The 18,659-nt window shown below is 48.9% G+C and overlaps 1 protein-coding gene across 1 annotated transcript in view; it reads right to left on the bottom strand.

Moving 5' to 3' along the window:
• The window catches only part of LOC142661447 (uncharacterized), an 89,247-nt gene extending 78,027 nt beyond the window's left edge, over positions 1-11,220 (bottom strand). Inside the window, exons 1-2 of the mRNA XM_075838841.1 lie at positions 11,149-11,220; positions 8,036-8,068 (exon numbers count right to left, since the gene is read on the bottom strand). Of these exons, the coding sequence (XP_075694956.1) occupies positions 8,036-8,068; positions 11,149-11,191 (76 nt within the window). The 5' untranslated portion in view covers positions 11,192-11,220. The remainder of the gene's footprint in view (positions 1-8,035; positions 8,069-11,148) is intronic.
• Between the last annotated feature and the right edge of the window lie 7,439 nt (positions 11,221-18,659).

The raw sequence follows: 18,659 nt of genomic DNA, 5'->3' as shown, positions 1-18,659 counted from the left end.
CACCTCCTGGCAGCTCCAGTTCGGACTCTCGGTTCTCGCTGCCATTGCCACCACGGTTTCATGGAGATGCAAGTTCGTGCAGGGGGTTCCTGAACCAATGCCAAATCCATTTCACTCTGCACGCCCAAGCATTTCCTTCGGACGGAGCCAGGATCGCCTTTATTGTATCCCTACTCGCCAGCAAGGGCCTGGCGTGGGCGAACCCAATCTGGAAACGACAGGGACCCGTGACCAGAGACTTCCTGGGGTTTGTGCGGTTGTTCCGTTCCGTATTTGAGGAGCCTGGACGAGCCTCATCGGCTGCTACTGCTATTTTTACCCTCGTCAGGAGGACGTCTCCGTGGGCGAATACACCATCCAGTTCCGGACTCTGGCAGGAGAATTGTCTTGGAATAATGAGGCCTTGATAGCATCCTTCTGGCATGGCCTATCGCCTGAGATCAAAGATGAACTGGCTGCTCGAGATCTCCCAGCTGCCCTGTATGATCTGATTCAGCTGGCTAGCCGCGTGGACATAAGGCTCAGAGAGAGATCCCAAGAGATTCTTCAGGAGAGACGGCTTCCTAGACTGGCGCCCAACTTCCAGCAACCCCTCTTGCCCTGTTCTTCTGCTGCGTCCGAGGTCCCGATGCAGGTGGATCGGCTTAAACTGTCTGATCAGGAGAAACAGCGCAGGCGCACCTCTGGACTCTGTCTGTATTGCGGCCTCGCTGGCCATGTCGTGCGTCTGTGTCCCCAGAGGCCTAAGAAACCCCAATGTCTGGGATTGGTTGGAGAGACAACCCTGGGCGCTACGGCACTTGATAGAGAATTCTCGTCCAAGCTGTTCATTCCTGTAACCATTGTCGCTGGCGGGAGACCTCATCCAGTCTCTGCCTACCTGGACTCTGGCTCCGCAGCCAATTTCATCTGTCAAGACCTTGTGGATCTCCTTCAGTTGCCCACTGTTTTGCTGGAGAGACCATTGATCGTTGCCTCGGTAGATGGACTTTGCCTGACCCAGTATTGTCTGTGACCAAGCCGTTGAGACTCCAGGTGGGAGCTCTTCATTCTGAGCTGATCTCTCTGTATGTCCTGTCCAAGGCCGTCAACCCCGTGCTGCTGGGCTTGCCTTGGCTCCGTCTTCACGCCCCAGTCCTGAATTGGAACTCTGGAGAGGTTCTTCAGTGGGGTCCCAAGTGTCTAGACCGCTGTCTGGGTCATGTCCTTCCATCCCAGCCTTCTTCGCCTCAGTCATTGTCTGGGCTACCTCCTTGTTACTCTCAGTTCGCTGATGTCTTCGACAAAAAGGAGGCAGAGATATTGCCACCACATCGAGAATACGACTGTCCTATCGACTTGATTCCTGACTCTTCTCCTCCTCGCGGTAGAGTATACCCTCTTTCCTTGCCAGAGACCCAGTCTATGTCGGCCTACATTAAAGAGAATCTAGAGAGGGGCTTCATACGAAAGTCTTCATCCCCGGCCGGAGCCGGGTTTTTCTTTGTCAAAAAGAAGGATGGATCCCTTCGACCCTGTATTGACTACCGGGGTCTCAATCAGATCACGGTGAAGAACAGGTACCCCTTGCCGTTGATTTCTGAGCTCTTTGATCGTATACGGGGGGCGAAAAATTTTTCCAAGCTTGACCTGCGTGGGGCCTACAATCTAATCCGGATCCGTCAGGGAGACGAGTGGAAGACTGCCTTTAACACACGTGATGGACACTACGAATATTTGGTCATGCCCTTCGGCCTGTGCAACGCTCCCGCAGTATTTCAAGAATCTGTGAATGACATATTTCGTGACCTCCTCTATGTCTGTGTTGTGGTGTACCTCGATGATATCTTGATTTTTTCCCCAGATCTTGTGACTCATCAGGGCCATGTCCGCCAGGTGTTGCTTAGATTAAGAGAGAATCATCTCTACGCCAAGTTGGAGAAGTGTGTGTTCCAAGAAAAGTCTCTTCCCTACCTGGGCTACATTATCTCTGATCAGGGTCTCAAGATGGATCCTGAGAAGGTCAAGGCTGTCCTGGAGTGGCCACGTCCCCAAGGCTTAAGGGCCATACAACGCTTCCTGGGATTCGCCAACTTCTACAGACTATTCATCCCCAACTTCTCTTCTCTGACAGCTCCCATCTCCACCCTTACTAAAAAGGGTATGAATGCCAAAGTATGAACTCCAGAGGCGGAGATCGCATTTGAAACCTTAAAGAAAGCCTTCACGTCTGCCTCCATTCTGCACCATCCTGATGTGTCTCTGCAGTTTTCGTTAGAGGTGCACGCCTCCTCTATTGGTGCCGGGGCTCTATTGTTCCAGAGGGGTTCGAAAGGCAAGACGGTGGTATGTGGTTACTACTCCAAGCTGTTTTCTTCTGCAGAGCGCAACTACTCGATTGGGGACCGGGAGTTACTGGCCATCAAGATGGCTCTGCAGGAATGGAGACACCTACTGGAAGGCCCAGCTCATCCTATCCTGGTCTTCACGGACCACAAGAACTTGACCTATCTACAGACGGCTCAACGACTGAATCCTCGTCAAGCCAGATGGTCATTGTTTTTTGCACGGTTCCAGTTCGAACTCCACTACCGACCTGCCGACAAGAATGTGAGGGCCGATGCCTTGTCTAGGTCTTTTGAAACAGAGGACACTGTGGAGCCCCCACAGAATATTATCGATCCCTCCTGCATCTACCCTGTCAACCCTCTGCAGGTTAGAGGCATTCCCCCAGGAAAAACTTTCGTACGGTTGGCAGACAGAGGAATAATCCTTCGCTGGGGTCACTGTTCCAAGCTGGCAGGACATGCGGGTGCCCGTAAGACCCGAGACCTGATTGCCCATCAGTTCTGGTGGCCCACGCTGCCCAAAGACGTCATAGACTTTGTCTCCTCCTGTACGGTGTGTGCAGCCAACAAGGGTTCCCACTCCAGACCAGCCGGTCTGCTCCAACCACTGCCGGTGCCCGAGGCCCCCTGGCGGGATATTGCTATGGATTTTGTTACGGATCTGCCTCCCTCTGCAGGATGCAGTGTGATCTGGGTGGTGGTGGATCATTTTTCAAAGATGGCTCATTTTGTACCCCTGACTGGCCTGCCTTCTGCCGCTCGACTGGCTGACCTCTTCTTGCAACACATCTTCCATCTGCATGGATTACCTCTGCATATTGTCTCGGATCGAGGGGTCCAGTTCACCTCTAAGTTCTGGAGAGCACTCTGTGGCCTACTCGGGGTACAGTTGGACTTCTCCTCAGCTTATCACCCTCAGTCCAATGGGCAAGTTGAGAGGATTAATCAAATTCTGGAGAACTACCTACGGCACTTTGTTTCCAGAAGACATGATGACTGGGTGCAGCTGCTTCCGTGGGCGGAGTTCTCTTATAATAACCATACCAGTGAGTCCACCACTGCCAGTCCGTTCTTTATAGTCTATGGCCAACATCCTCGAATACCCCTGCCCGGCTCTACTATGTCTCAGGTGCCTGCAGCCGATTCTACCTTCAGGAACTTTCTGATGGCAGCAGACACGGTCTTCTATTCTGCTGGCGGTGGACCTCATGAAGAGAAAGGCAGACACTAGAAGACGAGAACCTCCCCAGTTTCTTCCAGGTACAAAGGTCTGGCTGTCTTCCAGGAATATCCGGCTGAGGGTGCCATCTTGCAAGTTTGCCCCCAGGTTCCTTGGACCCTTCGAGATTCTGCTGCAGATCAATCCTGTGTCGTACAAGCTTCGACTGCCTCCTACCCTCAAGATCCCTAATTCCTTCCACGTCTCCTTGCTAAAACCCGTGGTTCTAAACCGCTACTCCAGGACTCCTGGTTCCGCAGTGGCTCCTGGCAGTTCATCCGGAACTTTTGAAGTGAGGGAGATCCTGGCCACCAAGAAAGTAGGAGGCAGGACATTTTACTTGGTGGATTGGAGGGGATTCGGTCCAGAGGAGAGGTCTTGGGAGCCAGAGGAGAATATCGATGCCCCGGTTCTCGTGAAGAAATTTCTTTCCCGCTCTGGTCCCAAGAGGAGGGGGCGTAAGAGGGGGGATACTGTTACGTCCATGGCCGGGGATCGCCGTTCTAACTCACCCCCTGACGATCCCGGCCATGGACACCTCTCTGCTCGGCGTCCTCCTCCCTCTGGCAGGCGCCGGCACTGTCTTCCGGGTCCTCGCGCCGTTCCCCGCAGGGCGCGCGCGCCCGCGCGTGCACGGCCTTAAAGGGCCAGTACGCGTCCAGCTGCCAGTAATAAGTTATTAGCCCAAATGGCTGCTGGACTATAAAAATGAGCTCTGCCCACTGGTTCCTTGCCTGAGCATTGTTGTATACCCTAATCTGTCTTGCTAAAGGTCTCCCAGTGTTTTCCAGTTCCCAGTGTTGCCCGTTCCTGCTGCCTGTACCCTGTATCCCGTACTATCGTTACCTGCTGTGAAAGCCAAGTCGTGTCTTCCGCCGCATCCGCGGCGTCACCTGCTGTGAAAGCCAAGTCGTGTCTTCCGCCGCATCCGCGGCGTCACCTGCTGTGAAAGCCAAGTCGTGCCTTCCCGCTGAATCCGCGGCGTCACCTGCTGTGAAAGCCAAGTCGTGATCCTGCCACTGTCTACTATTGCGTCAGGTACCCGTTTTGAACTATAGACATTCTTTTGTACCTAGTTGGCCAGCTGCTACCCCGCTACGCGGTACGGCCCAGTGGGTCCACACCCCGCGCCGTGACACTATGATTTCACTGTGTGGTTTGCTTTGGCAGGTTCAGGCAATGATGGTTGGCTATTGTGACTTTAAATTGCTTGGCGCCGGGTGACATCTTAGTTAGTCTGTTGACGTGCCACATCATCGGGGACCAGCATGGACGCTGCATCCTTATGCTGGGAATGGTGATTAGTTTATTTAAGGCGGCAGTTTCTGCCTTATGGAGTTCAGTGTGTTGACTATGCTCATAGTGAGAACAACAAGCTCCTGTGCTGTGAGCTGTTAGTGCCAAGCGGCATGAGATAGGGGCCTAAAGTTCAGTGGATCTGGAGAATCAGTGGGTGACATGCAGGAGCCTACACACGCGAGTTATACTGTCGGTCGGGTGTTAGGCAGAAGCAGGTAACAGCAGGCATTTGCGGGTAACTGTGGCAGAAGCCTATGCGCAAGCAATCACAAGTAAGCAAGCACAAGCATAATTTGGATAGACTGTGTGACAACTAGGGGACCACTTAGCTCACAGGATCGCTATCTCCTGGGTAAGATGGTTGGCACACATAGAAAGTTCACTCCAGCTCATTGAATAAAGGTTTAAACCAGCCGCAGTTAGCTTTATTGTCTTCAACACAGCAAGCAGTGTTACAACAAAAACCATACAAAAGTAAACCCTAGGCCATCCAGCCTCTAACTAAACATTAAGCATACCTCCCTACCGTCCCGATTCCCGGTTTGTATATGCTGCCACATAGCCTCCGTTGGTATGATGCCACACTGTATATGCTGCCACACTGTATATGCTGCCACACTGTATATGCTGCCACATAGCCTCCGTTGGTATGATGCCACACTGTATATGCTGCCACACTGTATATGCTGCCACACTGTATATGCTGCCACACTGTATATGCTGCCACATAGCCTCCGTTGGTATGATGCCACACTGTATATGCTGCCACACTGTATATGCTGCCACATAGCCTCCGTTGGTATGATGCCACACTGTATATGCTGCCACACTGTATATGCTGCCACACTGTATAAGCTGCCACATAGCCTCCGTTGGTATGATGCAACACAGCCTCCCTGGGTATGATGCCACAGGCCTCCGTTGGTATGATGCCACAGGCCTCCCTGGTATGATGCCACATGCCTCCGTTGGTATGATGCCACAGGCCTCCCTGGTATGATGCCACAGGCCTCCGTTGGTATGATGCCGCAGGCCTCCGTTGGTATGATGCCACAGGCATCCCTGTATATGCTGCCACAGGCTGCTATATATGCATGACATGAACGCACATGAACAGAACTTACCTGCTCCTGACGCGTCCTCCGCTCTGCCAAAGTTCTTACTGCCTGTTCTTCTTGCGCCTCCGCCTCGCTGCACTGAACACATGACCGGAAGCCGCAGACGGAAGTCGTCATCTCACAGTCCGGCCGCGGCTTCTGGTCGACATGAACATGGCGCCGGATTTCGCTCTAGCGAAGACCTGACTTATGGTCTGTGTGGGAGCGGCGCATGCGCCGCTCCCACACAGACCGCGTACGCTATAGTGGATGAAACGGCTCCCGTTCGCATTCTCTATGGGGATGTGTGTGCCGTATTCCATCACTGTATGTGTCGTTAATCGACACACACAGAGATGGAAAAAAAATTGGCAGCCCCCATAGAGAAGTAAAAGAAGTAAAAACGTAAAAAGTACAACACAACAACAGAAATGAATAAAATGTATTTAACTATCAAACTAAAACCAATAACATATAAAAAAAAATTTTTTCGTGACACTCGTCCTTTAAAGAGGCTCTGTCACCAGATTTTGCAACCCCTATCTCCTATTGCAGCAGATCGGCGCTGCAATGTAGATAAGAGTAATGTTTTTTTTTTTTAAAAACAAGCATTTTTGGCCAAGTCATGACCATTTTTATATTTATGCAAATGAGGCTTTCTAAAGTACAACTGGGCGTGTATTGTGTGTGTACATCTGGGTGTTTTTACTTCTTTTACTAGCTGGGCGTTGCTGGGCGAGGTAGCTACTTACCTGTAAACGCTGATGCTGCTGCAGAATCAACTGTAGCATCTGGTGCCGATGTGTCCTCGCTCGTCCGACATGATGCAGGACCTGGGGCAGGAAGTGAGTGACGTCACAGAGTGATCTCTCGAGAACACGCTGTGTGTCTGTGCACTGCCAGAAGCTGGGTGGTAACGAAGAGAAGTGGATGATGCTGATTCGTCAGCATCATACACTTCTATTCACAACGCCCAGCTAGTAAAAGAAGTAAAAACGCCCAGATGTACGCACATAATACACGCCCAGTTGTACATAACTTTAAACACGCCCAGTTGTACTTTAGAAAGCCTCATTTGCATAAATATAAAAATGGTCATAACTTGGCCAAAAATGCTCGTTTTAAAAAAAAAAAACGTTACTGTAATCTACATTGCAGCGCCTATCTGCTGCAATAGGAGATAGGGGTTGCAAAATCTGGTGACAGAGCCTCTTTAAGAAGTACATTGGTCCTTTATCAGGAAGGGGTGCCAGTGACTCTGTCCTCCTGTGTGCCTGAACCGCAGATTTGTAACTTTGATAACGAACTGTGCCGCTCTGCTGAGAAGTGTTGTATTATGTCTGTTGTGGTTGTGTGTGTGCAACACTGGTATGCATATAAAGACTTTGCTTTTCCATCATCCTGGTCTTCATTCCATCTTTCCGTGACTACCCTGCATACATTGGCCTTATAACACACCTGCCTACATACATTACAATACCACCCTTTAATTTATGACTTTTTATAACAAACCCTACAGTCAGCACAATAGAGTCATAGCACAATTTATATATAAAGCACAAAATTGCGCTGTGCCACAACCCCTTAAGGCCTACTTCACGTACAAAATTTTTCTGGCGTTTTAAATTGCATCAAAAAGCGCTTCTAAAAACACCAGCGTTATTAAAATGAAACGTGTTTTTTAAAGTGTTTTTTGGGGGCATTTTTTCATTTTGTGTCATTTTGTACAGGCTTTTTTCTGCCGTTTTTTAAGTCCTATAGAGAAGCCTATGGGAAAAACGCCTGAAAAAATGCCATACACAGAGCATGCTGCGTATGGAAAAAAAAAACACCACAAACCAAAATGCAGCTCTGTTTAGTGCATTTGATATTTTACTAAAGACTTTAATGTAACATCTGGCCGCACTAACAAAAGCACCACAATGCGCTTACAAAAATGGCATCAAAAAATGCAACAAAATGAAGCAAAACACTGTAAATCCTGCTTTATAGTCTCATAGAATCCTATTACTTTCTTGGTTCTTTAATATTGACCATTGAGTCATTCGCAATTGAAAATTGATATTCAATTTTGAGAAAATAAAATTACTTACCCCAAGATAAATGTATTGCTGATAACAACACATCTGAAAGGTAAGATACGTTAAATTAGAACAGAGACAAGAAAATGTAGTGGTTAAATCAGTGGAATGACATGCAAGATAAATTACATTGTTTTTGGACTGTAAAGGCACTTATACATCGGCTAATTATCAGGCAAACACTTGTCCATCGGTTAGTTGTATAGTTTACGCAGCCTAAAATATTATCGTTGTTGGCAGCACATCTCCCTGGGTAAACAGGGAGACGTGCTGCCAGGATGATAGAGATGTATGGGGACGAGTGATCATAGTAATGAGAGCTCGACCCCATAAATAGCCCCTAGTGAAAGGAGCAAACAAGCGCCAATCAACGAGTTGTCTCGTCGGGCCGTGTAAGAGGACCTAAAGGTTACATCCTTACATACTGGTAGTGATGTCGTTTCCTCTAGTATTGGAAGACCACAAAAAAAGAAAAATGTAGCACAGTGTGTGTTACATACATTATTATTATTTCTTTTATAGCAACATCAACTTTCAGGGTGTTGTACATATGAAATACAGCGGGTTTACTTACATCACATGAACAAATAATAAAAACTAGCAGGTACAATAAACCTGAGTTTACTGAGAGACAGATGGATAGAGGGCTTGATCCCCGAGGGAAAACCATCTGTGAGGGGAAGGGGAACGAGACAAAAGGTGCTTAAAAGTTGTGTAGTGGAGATGTAGTTATTGCAGGATGTAAACTTTTCTGAAGAGGGGGATTTTCAGGTTGCTTATGAAAGTTTATATCATGGAAAAGAGTTTGATGTGTTGGGTTAGTGAGTTCTAGAGTATGGGAGATGCACGGGAGATGCATCTTGAAGATGATGATGGTAGAAGCAGAGATGTGCAGAGATAAAGGTCTGGTGAGGACCGAAGATTACGTGTTGGAAGTTAGTGGGAGATTAAGGCTTAGATGTGTGGAGGAGACATTTTGTGGACTGGAGATTATTTGTGGGGAGGTAGCGGGAGATTAGGGCAGAGATTAATGGGGGGCAGGATGTGAACTGACTTTTATGTTATAGTCGCTATTTTAAAAATTATTCGCTTGGCAGTGGATACCCAGTGGAGGGACTGGCAGATAGGAGAGGCAGAAGAGGAACAAGAGGAGAGGGGGATTAATTGGGCAGTGGAGTTGAGAATAGATTGGAGTTGTGCAAGTCTGTAACAGGGGAAGTAGCAGAAGAGGATTTTTAGAGTCTTCATGGGGGCATGCGTATTCATTTTTGTTGACTCAAGGTTGAGGAAATAGTGGATTCAAGAACTGTTTTTAAGGTGAAGACAGTAGGAGGTAGTGAGGGCTTGTGTGGTCTGAAGGACATTGCAGATTCAAAGGTTGTCCTGAGGCAGCTGACTTTTGAGACTGGGGAAAGTGTGGAGCCATTAACTGTGACTGATATTTCTGGTAAGGGGCTTGGAGTTAAATGGGGAAAAATTATAAATTCAGTTTTGTCCTTGTTGAGTTTTAGGAAGCGGGAGGTGAGAGGTAACATCAGGCCAGAGAGGTAAATTTGTGAGTGAATTTGGGAGAGGGCCAATACATGTGTTTCACTGCAATTCTAGGTCCAGATCTATCAAAATAACTGAAGTCTAAAAAAAACAACACAATCATGATTTAGCCACATTGGGAGAACAGTCTTTTAATATACAGTATAATCTAAAATACCACCGTGGCCCACAAAACTAAATTATGAATGTACTATGTTTATAACGGAAACCTCTGCCAGATTTGTCGTACACTCTTTTTACCGTCAAATCTGATATCATCTGTGATGGACGTGCTGATGCAGACATGAACAGAGCCAAAGCCACACATATAAGACCTAAAAGAGTATGTTCACCAACTTCCCCACAGTTTTATTCTGCATGTCAGGAGACACAGGCTGTTTTTTAACACTGGGGCATACATCTCATTGCAATTCTGCAAGCTTTCTGGTTTTACATAGGACTGTGGGTGAACACACTATGCTATTAAAATACACAAAAGATCTAAAAATTGTAAATTCAACTCTGCTACATCCGTATGTCCCATTTTCCACCTGTGATTAAACTGCATGTCCCAGCACATTGTCCTCTAATTCCATAGATTAGTAAAGTAATCAGCATATGTAGCAGACTTGAATCTGTCAGATGAGAGAGGCAAAAGAGATTTTTTTCCCCAGTGCCACACTTGTGCATGGGTAGTGTCTGGTATTGCTGCTCAGCTATTCAAGTGATTGGTGCTGAGCTGCAATACCAGACACATTCCATCGGCAAGTGGCGATGTTTCTGGCAAATTGTAAACCCTCTTTTCTAATTTTGCTCAACTCTTTTAGGTCTATAAAAAAACTCTCTGAAATTGAAATAAGGCTCTGCATATACTGCATATGGGGCATACACTCAGCGTGCTCATTTTAAACAGTGCACCACCGAATGTATGCCCCAGAGTCATTCAACTATATGCCTTTACAGTTGCATATATATGCATATATAATGTCTGCTATTGACTCCCATTGTAAAAAAGAAATACACTTTGCATTTTTTTTTTTTTAGGGATCCTCTTGACTACAATTGTAGTTAAATACAGTTTTCAATGCAGTGGAAAAAAAGGTATACCAGCATTTGCCGGCCAAATGTATTTAGCATACATTTGACTATTGAAGTCTATGGGCTTATTGGCGTAACAAACAAGATGTGAACAGAGCCTTCTTAGTCAGTGCTGGGAAAGCCAAACATCAGTGTATAAAGTGAGGGTGAGGGTATAAGTTATCACAATCGGGGATGCCAACTATCAGTAAATTCACAGACGATGCGTTTAAAGTCCAGTCTTCACAATTCAGTTCCCAGTAAATGCTACTTACAGGAATATATCACTTTTTTATAGGAGGTTGATGACTCTGATCACATTGTTCAAACAATGCAGCACTAAAGAGTTAAATGACAAAGTCCGAACTACTACATTTGTATTTCAACCCAACCCGAATTAGTAGGATAGCAAAGTCATGAAATTGAATAAATCGAATAAACTATAGAATCTCTATGCTCATTCATTTATGTGAAGATTGTTTTAGATTTAGCCCTTTATAAGACAAGTTTCTACTTACAGACAAAGATTGTGAAGAAATTTGAAGACATGGCAACATTCATGTGCTGCACGTAGGCACCAGAGAAACCCTTCGAGGTGTCTGTGCTGAATGAGGGAAGTTCTTTTAAGGAAAAATATATAAATATTTCACGCGAGTTAAGTTGACATTTCCTGTTTTTGTTGTTTTGTAACACTGAAAATTGTCTCTTAAATGCCCTGCATCTATAAATGTTGATGCGATCTTAAACTTGTTAAATTCTCCAAATTATTCAAAGTTAGGGGAGTATCTTGACCTGCCTAAGTAGAGTCGTGTGTTAACCTTAGACCATACTATCCCCCCACCCCCACTTTAGTAAAGACACATGACACCGAGGTTGGATGTGAAATGGCCACAGCAGCCGTTTATTAATTTCACAGTTTTATAAAAACAATTTAAATCCGAAACATTCGGATAACTAGTTAGGAATCCACCAGAGAATTCCTCCTAATAATTCACATGACCCAACATGGGTCAGAATCGTAAATAACAATTTAACGTTAACATTAACCCGAGCAGAGGAAGTCCTTGAAGCCCCTTCAGATATTCCTTTTTTAAGAACACACCGAATTAGCCATCTGCAAACCACCAATTACCTCCAGCCGTAAACCAGCTCGGAAGCACCGTTCACCTCTGCAGATGGCTCCAACCACTAGAAGTCCACTTCAAGGGGATAACACCCGATGAAGCCCTCAAGTGATATACCGACCACTAGAAGTCCACTTCAAAGGGATAAGACCCGATGAAGCCTTCAAGTGATATACCTTCTACCAGAAGACCACTTCAAAGGGATAACACCCGATGAAGTCTTCAACCATGTACCTTTTTTGGGGGACGCATACCCCCGATGCGACCCCCCCACCATTTTGTACTGACTGGCCTCAAGGACTCCCCCCGCCACAGCGAAACAGGCCTTGACCACCTTAAGCCTGTGAGTTCCTCCACACCACCACCGCCCTTTCTATGCCTTCTGCTATCGCCAAGCTCCATAGATCAATGCCAACCTCGGTCAGATGAACCCCGTCACTCCTCCAGAAATTCCCCACTCCTGACTCCAAATCCCTATGCCTCACGCAAATGCCCCCGTTCTTTGCCACAAAACGGGACACCGCCCGGTTAACTTTTATGCGAGCCTTATTGACTCTCTCCACCGATCTAGCTAACCGCCAATGCTTTCTTGGGATTATGTCCGACCACACTATCACCAACTTGGGATAATATACCCACAAACACAACATATCATGTTTGATATCCCGCACCAACTCACGAAAGGGGCGGACTCCTAAGTCATTCCCACCCACGTGCAACACTAAGACCTCCGGAACCCTATCAAGCCGCGCATATGTCTGGAATTCCGCCAACACCCTGCTCCATGACATACCTCTAAAACCCAGCCAATGCACAACCGCGTCCTGTCGCGGAATGCGCAACTGGCGACCATCCGGGCGGACGTCCGCCCTCAAAGCCCCCCAGTGCACGTACGAATGACCCATCAACCACACCAAACACGGAGGCGAATCTGAAACGGAAAAAACAATTAGGCACCACCATATATCATTTGTAACGCGTAAACAACAAAAATCATAACATATGGGGGCGGACATAGGACTTAAACCTTTTAGACTCCCAACGACCAATACGCCTCACCCCCTCATCATCCAACCCCCAGCGCCCCGCTTCTGTTGCTGCGCCAATCCTGAAGGAATGAGATGAATATGAGCCTACCGCAACACCAACCGCCGTCAAACATTTTTTAAATACAGCTCCAAACTGAAACCTGGACAAAAACGACCCGTCCACATGACGTAACAAAGGCAAATCTGGAGACCCCCTGTTTTGCGTAAAACCCCGCATGCACTCTACTGGGCACATGACCGACCCCGGGAGAGCGAACAAAACTATCAGTTTACCCTTCCCTACTTGGTCAGTTTTAGACCGAAGCAACCATACCTCCAGCCGATCTGCAAATAGGCTCACCTCCCCAGATCTCAGCCCCCCTGCCTGTTTGGTACTTGGCGACACCAACTCACCTATTCTAAATGCTCCAAAGAACGCTAACGAAAAAGCCAACCGAAACAAATCCATTTCATCTGAAGAACGACATACCGATGCTAATGAACCGCCCAACGAGCTAAGCAAAGCAAACGACACCGGCCTTCTACTATCCGCCTCCACCCTACCTCGGCGCAACCCCTTCAAAGCCTGCGATACCAGAAATTCCTTCGATACATCCCGAAAGCCCCGCAACTTAAACCCAAACGCCACCGCAGATATGAACCGGTTCACCTTCGCTACTGAAAACCCCGCCTCCCAGGCGTCCCCTAACCAGTACAAAAGTGCCACCAACCTGTCTCTATCCGTATTGATGTCACCCAACTCTCTTACCCACTCCTCCCACTGCCTCCAACAAGCAGCATAAGGACTCCACGTCGTGCGCGCCAAAGACCTTTGTAACAGCTGCTCTACGGGACCGATACCAGATCCCAAAGATGCTCCGGACAAGCCAAACCGAGACGTTCCGCTCCCGGTGCCAATTGCCGAAACCGGTCCCACTGCGAGCGAGAAAGAGCATCAGCGATACAATTCCGTACCCCCGGGACATGCACCGCCACCACCCACGCGTTCAATGACAAACACACCAACACTAAATGTCGCAACAATTGAACTACCGGAGGAGAGGACGCCGTGATGTTATTAATGGCAAGCACCACCCCCATGTTGTCGCAGTAAAAACGGACCTTCTTATCCCTGAGCCTGTCCCCCCAAATGGTAGCCGCCACCACGATGGGAAACAGCTCGAGCAGGGCCAGATTCCGCATGAGTCCACTGGACACCCAGCTAGCCGGCCATTGACCCGCGCACCACGGACCTCCCCCGTAAGCTCCAAAACCACCCGCCCCAGCCGCATCCGTACAAATATTCAAATCACTCGTATCCTGCGCTGGGGCCATCCATAGCGAGCGACCATTGTACTGGCCCAAGAAGTCATCCCAAACCTGAAGATCAGCTCGGTGCTCCTCCTTGAGCCGCACAAAATGATGCGGCGCACGCACTCCCGCCGTTGCCGCCGCCAACCTCCTACCAAACACCCTCCCCATCGGCATAATCCGGCAGGCGAAATTCAACTTCCCCAGCAGCGACTAAAGCTCCCTCAGCGTCATTTTCTTCATTCTACAAGCCCGTCGAACCTCCAGCCTCAAAGCACCCAACTTATCCGCCGGGAGACGACACTCCATTACCACCGAGTCTATTTCGATTCCCAAGAAACAAATCGTCGCTACCGGGCCCTCCGTTTTTTCCGGCGCCAAAGGAATCCCAAAATCCCTCGCCACCTTCTGTAGTGCATGAAGCAAATTACCGCAAACCGGCGAACCCCGCAGGCCAACGCACAAAAAATCATCTAAGTAATGGATCAATGAGTCGACCCCGGATACTCCCCTCGTTACCCACTCCACGAAGCTACTAAACGCCTCGAAGTATGCACAAGAAAGGGAACACCCCATCGGAAGGCACCGGTCCACGTAAAAGGCCCCATTCCAAAAACAACCCAACAGCCGTTGGCTTTCTGGATGGACCGGCAACAACCTGAACGCCGCCTCGATGTCGGTTTTTGCTAACAGCGCCCCTGGACCCGCAGCCCGCACTAACCCCACCGCCTTATCGAATGAGGTATAAACTACGGAGCACAACTCGTGATCAATCCCGTCATTTACCGACGAACCCTTGGGATACGATAAATGTTGAATCAAACGAAACTTTCCGGGCTCGCGTTTAGGGACAATACCCAACGGGGACACAACTAAATCTTTTACCGGCGACTCAACAAACGGCCCCGACATGCGGCCCAACGAAACTTCTTTAAACAACTTTTCCGACACGACTTTCGCATGCAAGTAAGCCGATTTTAAATTCCTCCGCGTAACCGGAACCTCATAAGGAGGCGGAGGAATAACAAAACCAACACGAAACCCTTCATAAAGCAACTAAGCCGCCGCCCTATCCGGATACTCATTTAGATAAGGGGCCATCTTTTCCACCCTCACCGGCGACACCCCCTTGACCAGCCGCGTGCTGGTTCCCTGACCTCTTTTTTCGCAGACATTTTGCCGCCCCGTGTGATGCACCATTACACTCGGAACACACGTGCTTGAACTTGCACGTGGCCCCGAACTTGCACTGACCTTCATTAAATTGCCAGCAAAACCCCGCCTTTCCCCCGCCGCTTTGTCCACCCTGACTAGACTGGCCTCCCTGGCCGACGCTCCCGGGAAAGGACTGCCTAACCGGAGCCGTAACCCGTAACCAGAGAGCAATATCCTTCTGGTCCCACCGAATCGCCGGCCGAACCGCCTTCCGCTGACGGAATTGCTCATCGTATCGCAGCCACGCCTGACCCCCATACGCCCTATGAGCCTCCCCAATGGCATCAAAATAACAAAACAACGCCGAACAATTTTCCGGCGCCTTTTCCCCTATCACACTAGCCAATATGGCGAACGCCTGCGACCAATTAACGAACGTCTGCGGGATAAGCCTATACCGCCGCCGTTCCTCCTCGTCCTTTTTACTCTCATCCCGCTTGCTTTTATCCAAATTAAATTTAGCCAGCGGCAAGAGAGAAAAAATTTCAACATATTCGTCCTTCCAGATCCTATCGCGCACCTCCTGCTTTAAATGCGCCCCCAACGGACCCTCAAAACAAACGTACACCTCCCCCCGAGCACGATCATCCATACGCACTCGATCGCCATCCTTTTGTGCCTCGGTCTGTACCGACACCGCGACCGCCTCTCTAACCGCCATCACGGGACGCGCCTGTAACGATCCCACGTCCCTGGGGCCTTCCCAAACTACCGCAGGGGACACTTCCGTTACTACCGGCGCCGCAGCCCTGTCTAGGCGCCCCACCAGCTCCCGTAAGCAACCCACTAAGTCTGCCCAACCCGCTCCGTCGCGTCCGCCCGCGCCACTACCGGCCCCCGATGCAATGCTAGCAGCCCCCCCGCCGACACCCGACATAAAAATCGCTGGATAAGACAATGATGGAGTTATACACTCACCGGGCTGCACAGGTGCTGTGTTCCCGTCAGCCGGACCATCCTGACCTCGACGATACACGTCCAGTTCACCTTCCTCCAGCTCTTCTCTCGCCGACGACTGTCCATCCCAACGACATCTTCGGAACGGAGATGAGGACGCGCTGACCGATGGGCCGGCAACCTGCCGCCCGACCGCCGGGACCCAGACTTCCGACCGGACCTGTTGCCTCGACGTTGCTGAAGATCTAGGCGTCCGTCTAGACGATCCTGACGAAGCCTGCCCCCTGGCCGGAACATCACCAGGCGGGGCGGCCGTACCTTGTCCTCCAAATCTTCCATCTGATGGGGGAGGGGTGACAGGGAGCCCAGCCTGCGACTCCCTGCTTACCGCCGGACCCCGTCGCGGCCTGGGATTCCTGCCAGGACGCAGGGCCTGGGAAGGGGCGGTCCTCACAGCTGCCTGGCCTGCAGCGTCCGGGATCGGGCTCCCTCTGCGACGCCGTGTCCGCGGGACTGCCTCCGGACTGAGGCGCTCTGGAGGTCGGGACCGCCGAGAGGGACGGGTCGACCCGGCCTGCATCGCCGTCACCCCCGGCAACGCTCTCTGCCTGCTCTGCGCAGGAGCGGTTGTTGCCGACTCCCCCCCCGCCGCCATAGCCATGCTTGTAAGGGGGCCGGGGGAGGGGAGCCTGTCCTTTGCAACAGACCCCGAACGCCGGGCCCGACGTGGCGAAACGGCGTCCGGGATCTTCGTTATTGCAGCCACGGTCTCCTCTAGCCATCCGGGACCGTGGTGCACAGCAGCGGCACGCAGCCGCTCTAACATTAAAGTCTCTGACATCCTGAGAAGCACGGGCAACGGGGAGCTTACTGTTTCTGTGTTACTCCTCCCGCTGCTTCCGGCTCAATGCCGAGAAACAGCGGGAAGCTCAGTAACGGCCCCCCGTCCCCCTTAACTCCTTCCCGTCCCCCCTCCAACTCCCTCCAACTCTCCCTCACCTAATTAACCCTTTCCCCACCAGGACGGTCATGTCGGCTTCCCTTAATCCCTGCGGGCTGCGTCCAGCCTCTTCTATACGGGGTGTGAAAGATGCCGACTTGGGCCTTGAGAGAGCCCCAAAAATTTCTTTGCTCCATTTGAGGAGACCACTGCTTGCAGATCTTGCATCAGGGACTAATCCACTGCTCAAATCTGTCATTTCTCAGTGCTCATTCTTACAGGTGAACAGAAGCCAACGTAAAGAGGCAACTTTCCCTGCTACAGCTCATGGAACCATTGTCAACACTAGATAATATAGGATGTTTCTGAACCCCGGGCTACAGGCTGGTATAAAGATGCTACAGGGAGCAATTCAGCCAAATAAAGTATAATACAGTAGAGCTAAACCAACTAGTTATTATGGGAAGAACAATGGTCTGAAAAGGGAACTAATTCATGCCAGAAATAAATTTCTTAAAGGCTATGTACAGCTTTGATGTCATTTTTTTTAAAATACAAAATGTCTATCAGTGTGTTTTGTACTTTTTGTTAAAAATTATTTTCACTTTTTGAGATACAGCTGCTTTGTATCATGTATCCTGTATACTGACGGGTTCAGTGTCAGCTGTTACTAATCACATCTAAGTTATAAACCTATATGTGATGGATAACAGGTGGATCCTGCGTGTCAGAGAAACACAGAACCCGCTGACACTGAACCATTTTAGTGCCACTGACCTGACAGGTACAGGTTTCAGCGCTAGATACAGCCGCTCTGTATACAGAATACAAAGCAGCTGTAACTGAAAAAGTAAAAATTATTCTTAATAAAAAGTATTTTTATAAAAACAAACAAACAAATGAAGAAAACTATTTTAAATATGTATATAGCCTTTAAGGGGAATATAGTGCAACTAGTGACCCAGCCCTTCTCTAACAGACCATGAAAACAGCCTTTATAATTTTATGTTAAAAATTGAAGAAAATCTTGTGAAACGGTCCATAAATAATGGGATTTAATATCACTACTGAGCACCTAGTATTATTATTGTATAATTTTCCTTATTGTATTTGCGGAACACTATATATTGCTACAATGAACTTCTGTACTACAACAGAGACTGAAGGGATCCAGATTACCAGACTCTATTACTATTGCAGTATTACTGGTGTTAAGTGCTATTAAAATTAGACCGTTCTACTAGTGTCCCCCCAATATGTTTCAATTGCAACGTACTTAGGTGTATGGTACACGAGCATATGTGGCCATCACTTATGCTCATGTCCCACGGACATCGCTTGCACCGGGCATCCGGGTATCCTCTCAGGACACAGGTACAGTTGACTACTATGGCTCAAACATTCACTCTCATATAGGCTACGGCCCACTTGAGGCCTGCAGTTTATGAGACGACATCACGTTGGCATGCACAGAGATTCTGTCCCAGCGTCTCATAGTTTGCAGGCCTAAAGAG

This window comes from Rhinoderma darwinii, chromosome 10 (genome assembly GCF_050947455.1).
Source record: "Rhinoderma darwinii isolate aRhiDar2 chromosome 10, aRhiDar2.hap1, whole genome shotgun sequence".
Classification (NCBI taxonomy): domain Eukaryota; kingdom Metazoa; phylum Chordata; class Amphibia; order Anura; family Rhinodermatidae; genus Rhinoderma; species Rhinoderma darwinii.
Note: the sequence above shows the minus strand (reverse complement) of the source record. Positions and strands in the feature narration are given on the sequence as shown.